At 40.2% G+C, this 14,249-nt stretch overlaps 2 protein-coding genes across 4 annotated transcripts in view; one reads left to right on the top strand and one right to left on the bottom strand.

The window, feature by feature from the left end:
• bcl9l (bcl9 like) overlaps positions 1 to 9,122 on the top strand; it is a 76,358-nt gene extending 67,236 nt beyond the window's left edge. For both annotated transcript variants that reach the window (XM_073853341.1, XM_073853342.1), the window contains exons 5-9: positions 2,751 to 2,925; positions 3,309 to 3,393; positions 3,755 to 6,134; positions 6,264 to 6,521; positions 7,437 to 9,122. In XM_073853341.1, the coding sequence (XP_073709442.1) occupies positions 2,751 to 2,925; positions 3,309 to 3,393; positions 3,755 to 6,134; positions 6,264 to 6,521; positions 7,437 to 8,656 (4,118 nt within the window). In that variant the 3' untranslated portion in view covers positions 8,657 to 9,122. The remainder of the gene's footprint in view (positions 1 to 2,750; positions 2,926 to 3,308; positions 3,394 to 3,754; positions 6,135 to 6,263; positions 6,522 to 7,436) is intronic.
• A 79-nt stretch (positions 9,123 to 9,201) lies between these two features.
• On the bottom strand, positions 9,202 to 13,997 carry cxcr5 (chemokine (C-X-C motif) receptor 5). Of its 2 annotated transcripts, none has more exons than XM_055174851.2 (2): positions 13,833 to 13,997; positions 9,202 to 10,596 (listed from the first exon to the last, which is right to left on the bottom strand). In XM_055174851.2, exon 2 carries the CDS (start codon positions 10,540 to 10,542, stop codon positions 9,517 to 9,519), a length of 1,026 nt encoding a protein of 341 aa, XP_055030826.2. In that variant the 5' UTR covers positions 10,543 to 10,596; positions 13,833 to 13,997; the 3' UTR covers positions 9,202 to 9,516. The 2 variants fall into 2 exon arrangements, with proteins under 2 accessions (XP_055030826.2, XP_055030825.2); XM_055174850.2 differs by lacking the exon at positions 13,833 to 13,997 and adding an exon at positions 11,728 to 11,973.
• Positions 13,998 to 14,249: the final 252 nt, after the last annotated feature.

The raw sequence follows: 14,249 nt of genomic DNA, 5'->3' as shown, positions 1-14,249 counted from the left end.
GATACACGCTAAGGTTATTTTATCAGATAAACCACTGTGTTTTCGCTAAACTTGGAATAACATAGAAACTAAAGGGATACACATCTGAACTGTATTGATTGTATTGGGTTGTCTGAATTAATACTGAGTATAAATATTCAGTGTCCTCAAATTGAATGAAATGTGTAACGTTACTATTATAGTAGATGTTGTGCTGTTACATGACTGGACAAAGTGTGTGCGTGTGTGTGTGTGCGTACGCGCGTTTGTCTGTGTGTGCATGTCATTTAGGGAGAATGCATATCTTTTTCAGGGACCATGTATATTTTTTAGGTAGAGCGGGCCTTATGCTTATTTTATGTGATATTATCTTTTGTGAAAAAGCCACGGTCAGTTTTTTTGACATTAAGAATAAAATAAAATATGTGTTTTCTATAACAACCATTAAATCTGTCTCTGTATTGCATATTCAAACCTTAATACCATTCCATAACAGACTAAAAAACTTAAGACTAGACTAAGACAGAATCTTTACACATCACGTTTATCACTACAGCTGTCTCACATCATAGTTTTTGTACAAACACCCGTGGCATCAGTCAAACGCGCTCCACTGAGCTTGATTTAAGTTGCAAAATGCCGTACATGCGGAGTTTCGCGTCACGAATGTGCCGCCACAAACCGCAAGTCTGGAAAACATTGGTATGGTGTGCCTGAATTTCTCAACATGTAGATGTTTTTCACCGCTAAAAGGGAGTTTGGGAACAAAGCACAGATGACAACAGGTTTGCTCGAGACAGCGCAAGCACGAAGGTAAAGCTAATCTTGCATTTAGCGATGACGCTGGTAGTGATGATTCTCTCAGACCAATCAGGGATCTTCAGTGTTTTCACGTCACATTTTAGTATCAGCTCCACTCGCTTGGAACCCCAACCGAGGTGGTACTAAAAAGAATCAGGTACTACGTACTGTGCCCAGTGGAAAAGCCCCCAAAAGTAAGTAGAGCCCTATAAAATCCGTTTTATTTTTTCCCAAATTCCGTTTTATTTTTTCCCAAATTCCGTTTTCTCCGTTTTAATTTTTGCAAATTCCGTTTTATCCGTTTTAATTTTTGGCAATTATATTTTTTAGCCTTTACAGTTATTTTAGTCATAAAAAGAGTGTGCCTTTAATGTTAATGATTAAAATGTAAATGATTTGGGGGAAAAAACTGGATAACAGGATTACTTATTGACTATAAAAGATGCATTTACACACGCACACGCGCGCGCGCGCACACACACACACACACGCACACACACACACACACACAACTCAATTCAATGCATTGTTTAGTGTTGTTGCAGGAGGCTACAACAAGGTGTCACAGCAGTGGTTCCTTCAGAAGTGCCTTAAACACATCAATCCAGCGGAACGCGATCCATATTTTATACACAATCGCTTGAAATGCATGTAACTTTACAAACATACACAGGATAGTGATCTGACTTAGGACAGCATGAGCACGCAGCTCTTTGCACGTGCGAGAGAAAGAGAGACAGAGAGCGGCGCCATGATGCAGATGATTATATTTTAAATGCGAGGGATAGTTAGTTTGCCTCAGCTCTGAACAAATACATGAGGATTTGTGTTCGCACTTCGGACAGATGCGAGAGCTTGTGCACGTGAGAGAGGTACAGTGAGACAGACGTGGATGAGAGAGTGCATGTATATTTGCGCTCACCGTGAACAGAGTGTTGACAAAACTTCCAAAATAACAGTTCTCCGGTCACATAAAAGTCATGTGAGACCTGCTCGGAACTAAGTGCTTAGCGTCGAATTTCTTAATTTTTTCGCTGACGAAAGCAGAGTCGTGGAGAGCCGCTTCACCATGGTTTCAGTGTTTTGGAGGTTGTCTGAAATGACGGGAGGGGGCGTGTCGCCCAGATTTACTTCCCCCGGTCTGCATTTCCCCCAGACATACGTTCGTCTCCCACACAAAAACATAATTTTATTCAAAATATGTAAAATTCCGCGAAATTCCGCGTTAATACTAGATTCCGTGTTAATTAGCCAATTCCGCGATTCCGTCCGCGATTCCGTGAACGCGGAAATTATAGGGCCCTAAGTAAGCTGACCCGACCCAAACCGTGGGGTACTATGCAATGGAAAAGCGCCATTAATATCCAAATGATTTTTGACATGAAAGAAAATCGATAATTTTGACCCATTTTGAATGTATTTTTTGGTAGGGCTGTCAAAAGATTAACCGCGGTTAGTCGCATACAAAATAAAACTTTGTATTTGCATAATATGTGTGTGTGTAATTATTATGTATATATATAAATAAGAAAAAAATTATGTTGTTATAATGTTTTTTATTTATATATAATATAAAATATATAAAAATCTAAATAAATAAATAAAAATTATATATTTGTTATTTTTGTATAATACAGTCTGATAACGGCATTATACCATGGTATTTTTTGATTGTAGACTTGTGAGTCTTTAATAATTTTCACATATATGATTTTGATTTAATAAACTAGTGCTTTTTAAAACTTTCAGATTACGGGTGATTTCGTTTCTGGTCCATATTAGCTATGAGTATCATATAATTGACTGCAATCAGTGATGTACAGTTAAATTTATTTTGGCACTAAAATATTGACATGAGAAATCAAGAATTAGGTATCAAAGAGTAACATGTGTAACAAGATCAAATTCCATATATATTTATCTCTTTGCTTTTCTTCTTTCTTGCTTTTTCTCTTCTGACATTCATTTAGGAGAGCATGTGATGTGTCCTAGTCAGGCTCACTCTGGTTCATCTACAACTGGTCCTGTAAATGATCCAGGAGGTCCTGGTTTGGGCCCCGGTCATGGACCAGGTATTCGCCCAGACCTGCATTCTCGGCCAACTCAGCAAATCTTGTATGTTTTTACCACCAGCCTAGCCAACAGGTTAGTGTGACAACTTTTTCCCTTTCCAGCAGACTCTGCCCTCAGTATTTTTGTATTCAAAACTTTGAAGAAGCCACAACAAAGGATTGTGAGTCAAATGCACTTATTAGCAGCCTGTTTTCCACCACCGTCTTGTAATAGCTGTAGGAGTGTGCCATTTTCACATGATAGAATAGAAAACAGGAAACAAGCTTTCTTCATAATTGTTAAAAAATGTAGTGAGCATGACAATGACTATAGTTTGGTTTTAGTTAGGATGAAATAATAAAAAATAATCAATGCAAGACTTAACTGATTGTTTATACAGTATATACCACTCTACGTTTTCATTTTTTGGGGCCAAGACCATATACCAAGACAGACTATTTGCATTTGTTCTGCAGCGCTGCAGAAGCAGTGATGCATGGCCACACAGACTCCATTCTCTTGTATCACCAGCAGAATGTCCCCCGCTCCAAGCTGGACCAGGTCTGTCCCTACACATAGACTTATACATATACAAACCAGCCTGTTGTTATGCTAGATAATGAAATGCATAGGCTATGTGTAGTATGTTTGTAAACATAAATCATGTGTACACTTTTAAAAGTAGAATGTAAGAATTGTTCCCTCACTAACATTTTTGCAGGTGTTACGTGGTGTGAGACACTGTATTTGTTTAAACTGGCTATTTAAATCACAGTGGTTGTCTTTGTTCCTGTTTTTGTTAAGAAATAATGAGAAATAGAATAGTTGAATATCCTTTGTTATGTGTTAAGCTGAAAAATCAGATTTTACAGCCACCTTACCCACATCTTTCTCTTTTTTTCTGTGTCTTTTCTCTGAGCAGTCTATTGGAGTTGGAAAACTCACCAATCTAAGTGAACAGATCAGCTCTAGTCACACTCCACCCATTGGCACCCCCAAATCCCAAAGCGGTACACCCCGGCCAGCTTCTGTTGGTGTTGTGGGAGGACATCTTCCAGGTACCAGCACTCCTTCCACAGGCCATCCAGATGGTGAGCCAACCCAAAGTCATCGAGGAGGAGGAATGACAGGGAGCAACAGCCGCTCTGCAGTTCATTCGATGGGTCCAGGAGGTCCAGGCCCGCAATCTTTAGGGATTTCTGGATCAGATGGAGTGGACAGGCCGGGTACAGTTCCCCACCATGGTGCAGGTGTGTCTCCTTCCTCAAGTCCTGCACACCGCCAGGGTGAGCCAGGCCAGCAAGGAGGACCAGGAAACACAGATGGCCTCTCTAAGGAGCAACTGGAGCATCGTGAACGCTCTTTGCAAACTCTTCGAGACATTGAAAGGTTGCTTCTCCGTAGTAGTGCTGGTGCAGGGCATGAGGAACCAAGAGGTCCTAACAGCAACCCTAATGGCACTAATGGCAACAACAATAATAGTAATGATGGCGTTAGAGGGTTGGAAGATGGAGAAAATGGTGGGGGCAGCACTGATAACTACCACAATAACAATGCTGGTATGCCAGGTATGCCCCCTGTAGGTGGAATGAAAAAGTATGAGGAACCATTACAGTCCATCATCTCACAAACACAGAATATTGGTGGTCCTGGATTGGATGACTCACTCATGGGCCCACACCATGGTATGCCACCACACTCTCACCATCTTTCCTCACCCTCAGGGTTAGATATGGGGCCACTGATGGGGCCTGATGGAGTAACGCCAGAGCAGCTTGCTTGGAGGAAGCTGCAGGAAGAATACTACCAAGAGAAAAGGCGACAACAAGAGATTAACCCTCACCAACATCCACAGCATTTCCGCATGATGTCAGAGATGGGCATGCCTGGTGGCCCTCCAATGCTCATAAGGGGCCCCCCACCCCCATATCACAGTAAACCTGGTGATCAACAGTGGGGGCCAGGGCCAATGGTAGGGGGAGGAATGGGAGGGAATGCTAGATTAATGGACATGCATCAAGAGGGCCCTCGAGGGCCAAGGTTTCTTGGACAGATGCGAGGCCCCTCAGGAGGTGGAGGATACCCAGAAAGCCCTGGGGGAGTTTTAACTATGGAGGGGTTAGGGCCTCAAAGACCTTCAAGGCCAGGCATGGGTTGGTTAGATGAAATGCCCCCAAACATGGGGGGTGGAGGTCCATTCCATGGGTGTTACCCTCCAGGGGGACCTGGTGGACCTCAGCATTTTCAGGGAGATTTGGATCGCCCTCTAACACGGGAGGAGATGTTTCGCAGACTACACATGCACCAAATATCTAGGCAGCAACAGCAAGCCGGGCTTGGAGGTCCGAGGATGATGGATAACACTGGAGGACCAGGCTTTCCTAATCCTGGAATGGGCGGTGGCCCACCCTCTCGTGGTGATCCAATGGACTTTCCTGGCTCGCGAGCTATAATGGGCTCGCCCATTGGTGGAGTAGGTAATGACAGTGGCCCTACAATGCGAGACATAATAGACTCTCCCTTAGGAGGTAATCTAAACATGAACATGGGCATGAACATGAATCCGCAACAGCAGTTGTTGGCTCAGAAGCTTAGGGGAGGTCCTGGACTTGGTGGCCCTCTTGGGGAGATGTTGAACCCAGAAGACATCTCTCGCATTAGGGCTACACAAAATGGTCGTGCTAACAAAGGAATGATCCCCGGTCCAGAAGGACCTCTTCAGTTTCCCAACCAGAGCTCATTTCCTGGGAGTCAAGGTGATGGCTCATATATTCACCAACCAGGCCCTGAGATGTTTGTAACAGATCAGCCAGGTCCTCCCCACATGAGCAGCACCACAAGACTTAGTCACATTCCAATGAACAGTGGCTCAAGGGGTATAGATCTTGGTAACCGACATCCTCCTGACTTGTCCATTAGTGTTAATCCAATAGGGTCCCCAGCCATACCTCCATCTCACCAGCTCAAATCGCCTTCTCTTAGCCAGGAGCCGTCACCTCTCATGCCTTCACCATCTGCAGCAGGCCTGAAATCACCCAGCCACTTAGCACAGAGTGGTTCTTCTCACCCACCTCTACCAGCAGCTTCTGGGGCTGGAACTCCCTCCTCCAGCTCTATCAAGTCCCCCCAGGTCATGGGCCCTTCCATTGGTCTTCGGTCACCATCTGGCTCTCCTGGACACCTAAAATCTCCATCCATGCCTGTCGCTTCACCTGGCTGGACTGCCTCACCCAAGACAGCTATGCCCAGTCCTGGGGGGGCATCTAGTGTAAAGGTTGCAGGGAGCAGCTCCACGGATACAGGTAAAATCAGTTTTTGCAAAATGTTAACTTAAGCCCAGTAATGTATTGATTCGTTTTTGGGGTAAATATGATCTTTCAGTAAGTGTAATGGTTTTAAATTGTTTTGACAATACAAATGTTTTTCTGCAGGCATGTCCCTGCCACCTAGGAGTTCAAACTCAACACCCATTAGTCAACCACCCAACTCTATCAATCCAAGTTTGCCTTTCACATCCTCACCAGATGCCCCCCCATCCCAGAATCCTCTTTCCCTTATAATGTCTCAGATGTCAAAGTATGCCATGCCTAGCTCCACTCCACTTTACCATGAAGCCATCAAGACAATTGCTACATCAGATGATGAGATGCTACCCGATAGACCTCTCATGCCTGGAATCAATATGTCAGGTATATTTGATCACTTTTTTAATAATCAGAAGAATCTTGAACTGCATAATAATAGTAGCTAAATAAAAAATGTTCAGATTGTCATTTGATGTCATTTTATATATATATATATATATATATAGTTTTGATATTTATTACCTTTTCACCTGCTTTTAACACCGTACCGGAGTATAAGCCACATTGTTCAAAAATGCATCATTAAGACGAAATTACATATATTAGTCACACTATGTGTCACGTTTATTTAGAAAATCATTTCACAAAATCCAAGCCGAAGAACAGACATTTAATCTGGAAAGACAAGTTATTCAACTACAATAGCAGACAGAACAGCAGGCTGAATAGATGTCTTTATGTTAAAATAATATTATCAGTTATTTAAACCAGTGGTTCTCAACTCCAGTCCTCGGGACCCACTGCTCTGCACATTTTGGATGTCTCTCATATCTGACACACTCAGTTCAGTTCATGGAATCTATCCTAACGAGCTGATGATCTAAATCAGGTGTGTTAAATAAGGGAGACATCCAAAATGTGCAGAGCAGTGGGTCCCGAGGACTGGAGTTGAGAACCACTGATTTAAACCATAGCATACAGAACTTACCTGGAAGGTTGAATAGGCTAAATTAACCGAACAAGCCAACTAGCCAAGTTTGCATATTTGTCATTCCACATTACTGAATCCATTGAATTACAAAAATACAGGAGCAGCATATGGCGGACTCTCGGTGCTGTAGACGGTAATGTTGTCTCTTGCCTCATAAATTTCAAAATTAATTCATACTGACTTTCTAGGCGCACCTGACCATAAGACGCAGAACCAGCCAAGTTATGAAAAAAATGCGGCTTATAGACCGAAAAATACGGTACCTGCTTTTAATAGAGTGGTTAATGGTTTGACTTATTTTTCAATAGGAAACATGGGAAATCATCAGTCTGCGCAGATGCTGCTCTCCTCCCAGGGTTCAATGGGACCTCACAGTGGTCCACAGAGTCCAATGGGAATGGTTCTCCAAGGAGGTCAGCAGCTATCTCATGACCCGTCTGGGCCCATGCTCCCATCCCCTAACACAATGGGCATGCCAGGAATGGCCTCAGCAATAATGGGAGGTGGAGGGGGACCTCCTGATGGAATAGGACCCTGTAATGTTTCCCCACTTCACCCTCAGAACCAGATGGGGGGATTCCCTCGAATGCAGGGACCTCTTCATTCCCCTATTGGTATGGGACAACAATACCCTCAACGCCCTGATGATGTTCTACCCCCTCAACAGATGCACCTTCTAAATAAAGGCATGTCTCACCAGCGACCTACTCACCAACCAGACTCTTTTCCATCCTTAACCATGGGTGATGGTCCAGACCTGAGTGAGGTCATCAGGCCCACACATACAGGCATTCCCGAGTTTGACCTTTCCCGTATCATTCCTGCAGACAAGCCCAGCAGCACCCTACAGTACTTCCCCAAGAGTGAAGCCATGTCCCAGCAGAATCCTCACCAGGGTCAACCGCCTCAACAGGCTTCTTCTGCTCAACTTCTCAAGCAGCTCTCTTCATCTGGACCACCCCATAGTGTCCCATCCTCCAACCCCCACATTGCTAACCTACAAAACATGATGGCTGAGCAGCAGCTGCCTCTACACCCATCACAGACACATTGTGGAATGCGCCCAGGTATGGGCATGCCTCAGATTGGCTCAAGGGGCATGGGTTCAGGTGTTGGGATGGGGCCCATTTGCCACCCAGGGCATATGATGGGCAGGACAGGCATGTCTCCACAACAGCAGCTTCAGCAACAACACCATCATCATCAGCAGCAGCAGGCCATGATGGCTAACAATCTCTTACAACACCCCTCCCACCCTCCCCGTGGCATGCTTTCTCCACAGCAGCACCCTCATAATCTCATGGCCCAGCAGAATCTGATGATGATGCAGGCTAAGCAGCGGGGTATGGCCCTCCCTGGGGAGCACTTTGGCCAACAGGGCCCCCTTATGTCTCCTCAGGGGCCTATGATGGGACCCCCACATTCACAGTCAGGCATGATGGGCCCTCAGAGTCTTAGACAAAGGAGCATGTCACTGGACAGCCCATTGGGTTACGGACCTGGAAATATGGCCAACATGCCCTTTTAATTGGGCTTCTTTAGAAAACTGTAAAAACTTTGTTTCTTACTGGTTACGTTTTCATTGCTGTCGATTTAACTGTGGCATCAAATGCTAAAGCATTGCTTTCAGTTATATTTTCTTGATGCTGAAGTGAACTTTGGGAGAAAAGCTAACTGTTGAGAAATGTCATTAAAATTAAGTAAAATCTAAAGCCATTTTTAAAGATATTTGTAAGATATGTATATTTCTAATTAATGTGTTTGATTGCAACGGTGAAAAGGAGAAAAGCCTATGGGTTTTTAAGTTCTACTTACATTCTGGCTACCAAACTGTTGTGGAAGGTAATATATAAATATCTATATATTAATATAAAGTATATATATATATATAGTTGCTGTAAATAAGATGCATTTTGTGCTTGTTTGCAACTGTTCTGTATACTGTGTTTTATTAGAAATCTAATAACAAATAAGAAAAAGATTCTGTTCAGCAACTTTGTGTTGGCCTTGTGACGGTTGTGTTGGGGGGGGTGGTTTGACTTGGGAATCACATCACAAAAAAATAACCAATGCTTCATTTGTATTAAGTTTTTATTTCAAAATCATTTGAAAGTAAATGACATTTAATGTAATTTGGACAAGGGTCAGTACAGTATAATACACAATGCAAGCACTATAGTTAGGCATGATGCAAAAGCTTAATTTTCTTTATATAGTCACATTGTGTGCATTGCTGTGTCCATCCTTGGGTTAAGGCAATGTACAGAGAATTAATGCAGGGATGACACTGCAGATTTGCTGATTGGCAATTCAAAGATCCATATGTTGCATGTACAATAAAATTGTTAGTTCAAAAAGTATAGTTGTTTCAAAAACCTCAGCTGTTCCTTAGAAATAGTGGCTGCTTGTTGTTGTGGTCGCAGCTTCTGTAACAGACACACTCCGCTGACTTTCAACTCTCGGCCCTGACAGGCATAAGCGCAAAAACTTCCTTTTTGCTATCAACTGCAGGAGGTCTCGCCGGAAACGTACCCCTATGAAGGCGTAAAGGACTGGATTCAAGCAACAGTGGGTATAGCCAATGCTTTCTGTGACTATAATTGTCTGTTCCAACATTGTTTGAACATGGCAATCGTCCACAGAGATGGCATCCCACTTTACCAATGTATCAATCAGAATAGAGATGTTAAATGGCAGCCAGCACAAGCAGAACACTAGTGTAACCAGCAGGGCCAGCCGCATAGCCCCCTGCTTCTCCAGACTTTTTTGGCTTTGGTACAGAGTGATGATAATGGCACTGTAACAGTATACCATGACCATTAAAGGCAGGAAGAAGCACAGCAGGTGTGTGAAAAATCGGTTGATCCACTTCCAGTGGCGTGCATGTTCGCGATGACTGTTATAAGTACAGGAGAGCCGGGTGCGTCCGTCATCATCCCTTGCTGCCACAGATAAGAACACCATGTTGGGTATGGACACAGATAGGCAGAGGAGCCAGAGCAGCCCACAGGTGAAATGAACGATCTTAGGCCGACGACTCTGGAGGCTGGGGATGGCATGCACAATAGCGAGGTAACGATCGATGCCAATACATGCCAAAAGCAAACTCCCACACACCAAATTTAGGCGATTGATGAGGCCAACTAGCTTGCAAAGAAACTCTCCGAAAACCCACCCGGCCACCCCTTGAGTGACTGCAAATGGGAAAGTGAGGAGGAGGAGAAGGTCAGCTAATGCCAGGTGTACCAGGTAAATCTCTGTGATGCGTAGGTTTTTCCAGCGCTTCAGTAGGACCGTCAGAAGGAGGCCATTTCCAGCCAGACCCAGGACAAACACCAAACCAAATATAAGGGGTTGTAACACGGTGTGAAATAGGTGCAGTGAGGTCGTATTGTCACATGTATACGATCTCATATCTAATGGGTTCTCTGTCACGTTTTCATATCCCAAGTCAGTGTATTCAAAGTTCTAAAAATAAGAAAAGATATATTTTGCATTAATAACAGACACCAATATTGAACAATCAAATGTTCCTTTACATTTTTAAATGGTGATAAATTAATAGAAGCTTAATTAAAGGGTATTTGTGACCCTGTCTGTGAAATCCAGGCTAAAGTCTCATAATCATGATGAGATCAGAAGCATCAAAGTTTGATTTCAATCAGTGATTTCAATCTTTGACGTGGTCTCACTCAGTTAATATTACAAATATCAAGATTATATTTTCAAAGAATGTTCTTTACATTATGTAGGTAGGAAGATTTTATGTAGAAAACCACAGATTTATATAATAAATAACAAAGGCTTTTAGCCAGGATTTCACATTTATTTTGTTTTACTCCACAATATGCTGCGGTCCACCTGTCATGTTCACAGGATGTTATTAAAAGTAAACATCTTACTTCCTGATTTTTAGTATTTAAAAATTGATTTTAGGACAATACTAGAATGAACACAAAATTATGGAAAAATATAAAAAATAGTAAATATTTTAAAACTATCCAGTATTATTACAAATGTAGGCGTATATCTTTTGTTCTTAAAAAACATGCAGTATTTTTGTCAAATCAACATAACTTGATAAGTTTAAGTAGCATAAAAATATAAGTTAAACAATTTCAACTTGTTTTTATAAATTGTCATGTCAACTTATCACAAGCAAAACTTAAAGTTGTAGGTTGATTTGACTTCAAAACCAAGTTTTAACTTCATGCTGCATGTTTATTACAGTATAGATTCAGATCTCATAATCTGATAATGAGATTTTTTATCAAAGTTTGGTTTTACATTGATTTCACTTTAACTTCTAATCTTTGACATGATCTTACTCAGTCAATTTTAAAGATATAAAGGTGATATTTTCACAGAATACACTTTACATTATGTAGGATGATTTTATGGAAATCACACAGAAATGACATTAGCTGGGTTTTTGCAGACATGGTCATTATTTTTTGTATAAAGTGTTTTTTCCTAATCAATGGAGCTTAGACAGATTTTCGGCAGTTGAATTTGTAATGACTATCTAAACAAAATCTAGTAAATAATTAAAACTAATGTAATAAAAAACCAAACGTAAAGAAACTTTGAAATACTCACTTCAAAAACGGCAATGTCTGTTATCTCGTCCATGTTCATGGTAATGTGGGCAACCATACTATTGTCTTAAAAGTGTGCGTCCTCTGCTCCAGCAAAGAGGAAACAATGTGAGATTTTTAGGTCGTGAACCACTTCACCAATTGACGGATCATTTACGCTATAAGTCTCAAGACACACCTCTTTAAACTTTCACTAGGTTTATGGTTTTCAAAAAAGAAAAGAACAATGCAGCCCACACACTTGCTTTACATAAATCTTTTTCCCACAATCTTAATTCAGTCAGATTCTATACTTGCCATTCTTGCAAAAAACATGGTTTTCATTTAACCACCCGGCAGATCAAATTCTTAACACCTCTATGGTTTTCTCCATAATCTGGCCAAGTTAAAGTAACCTGTCACTTTATTTAGGTCACATTCACACAGATGTTTTGGACATACTTGACTAAATTGCTTTTTCTCATTCCATTACCAAAACCTTATCAACTAATTATGCTTAAATGCGTGTCTACATTAGTTTTGAAGACAAATATAAATTGTGTTTACATATTTCTAGAAAAGTTTTTTTTTAAGTTTTATTAAATGGATATTTTGAAAATGTATGTTTTCTTGGCAAATGGTGGCTAGTTCAAAAGAAACATTGATAATACGTATAAAGTGGTTTGCCAGAAATGCCTTAATTTAAAAACATATTACTGACATATCTTAACACGTACAGTATCAGTGCCATTGTTTTGTCTTAAGATGCACACCAGTATTGTTTTTTGTAAGGTATGTTTGTAAAAACTACTTAAATGTCTTAGTATAGCCTATCACTGTAAAAAAATTCTGTAGAAATTACAATGTTAATGCAGCTGGGTTGCCGGTAATTTACCGTAGATTTATATTTATGTTATTTACTTGCAAGAGTTTGTTCAAATTTAAATAAATTTTAAATATTAACAAGTCTTTATCTTTACAGAATAAAACTATATAATAACAGCCTCATGCAAAGCATTCTGGGAACCAGAAATCATCATCAACCTTTTTCTGTTTTTTGCTTCAGATTTTGTTTCCCAGAATGTTTTGCTTGATACTGTTTTTTAGTTTAACTCTGTAAAGACAAAGACTTTTAAATGTTAAATGTTCATTTAACTTTGAACTAAATGTTGCCAGTAAATAACATAAATTTAAATCTACGGTAAGTTACCGGCAACCCAACTGCAATTTCTACGGATTTTTTACAGTGTACCTAAGGCCTAGTCCCGGATTAATCTTAACCCTGTCCGGGAAACTGCCCCTTAGGGTGTAGTGGTACTATAAATATAACACACATGCACATGAACACAATGCACATGGAAGTCAACCAACCATGTTTCCAGGAAGTACTGACACAAAACTAATTGTGACCCAGTCTATGAATAAAACAGCTAAAGTAATTTTTTTGTGATTTACTGTTTTCTACATAAAACCATCCTGCATAATGTAAAGAACATTCTGTGAAAATATAATCTTGATATCTTTAATATTGACTGAGTACACTGTAAAAATGTGAAAGCTGCTCTTACTTAAAAAAGTAAGTTTTATAAACTTAAATTTTCTCTCTTTAAGTGAAAAAATCTGATTTTAGGCGTTACCAATTGAAGTAATTTTTTACGTTTATATTTTTTATTTCCACGTAATTTTAGCTGTTTGTTGAGTTTGCTGATTATGAGACTGTAGACAGGGTTACATTATTATGTTTAACATTTCATTGTGAAAGTCAATGTATGATTATAATACCTAAATCTAAACTGTCCTTTGCTGGCACGTATTACAAAATTCGGGTATGATGGGTGTATTTGATTTTACATGCAATAACACTCAGTCAATAAACTCTTAACTTTTGCATGCTCAATGTGATTATATTGACATGGGTGTAACAGTACACATATTTACACAGTTGATAATAAAAATGAAATTTGTTTTTAAGGTTACTTTCTAAGAAAGCTATATTCAAACCCTTTTCAATGGCTTTATAATATTGCTTTAACTTTTAACATACACAAATGCGTCATCCCTTCATTCCTTTTCAGTTTATATTGGTCTAATTGGTCATTCAGCTACCTAAAGCAAATAATTAAGTACCTGTAAAGTCCACAGGTGTTTCAATCAAGGCATTCCTGCACGTGCACATCCTCAATACTCATGAAATAAGTATTACATCTTAAAAACAAAGAGCAAAAAGGCAACATCTTCATTTAAGTAACCATAATAAATTAAAGTTCTCTTTAAAATTAAGGCATACATCATCAATTAGAGAAGCTCAGGTGGGTTGATCTCTTAAAGATATTTTTCACATGCCAGCTGAATTCAGGTTTGTATCAAAAGCAAAGTTAAAATAAATCAGACCTACGGTAAGAATTAAGTAATGATATTAATGTAATTATAACGATATATTTTTAAGGAAAATATGTAATTTGAGATTTTAAAAAATGACCTCATACCTACACAATATACAAAAATAAAAATGCGAAGAGCCCTTAAGACACTTAAAATATAGTT

Source organism: Misgurnus anguillicaudatus, chromosome 15 (genome assembly GCF_027580225.2).
Source record: "Misgurnus anguillicaudatus chromosome 15, ASM2758022v2, whole genome shotgun sequence".
In the NCBI taxonomy this organism is placed as follows: Eukaryota; Metazoa; Chordata; class Actinopteri; order Cypriniformes; family Cobitidae; genus Misgurnus; species Misgurnus anguillicaudatus.
Note: the sequence above shows the minus strand (reverse complement) of the source record. Positions and strands in the feature narration are given on the sequence as shown.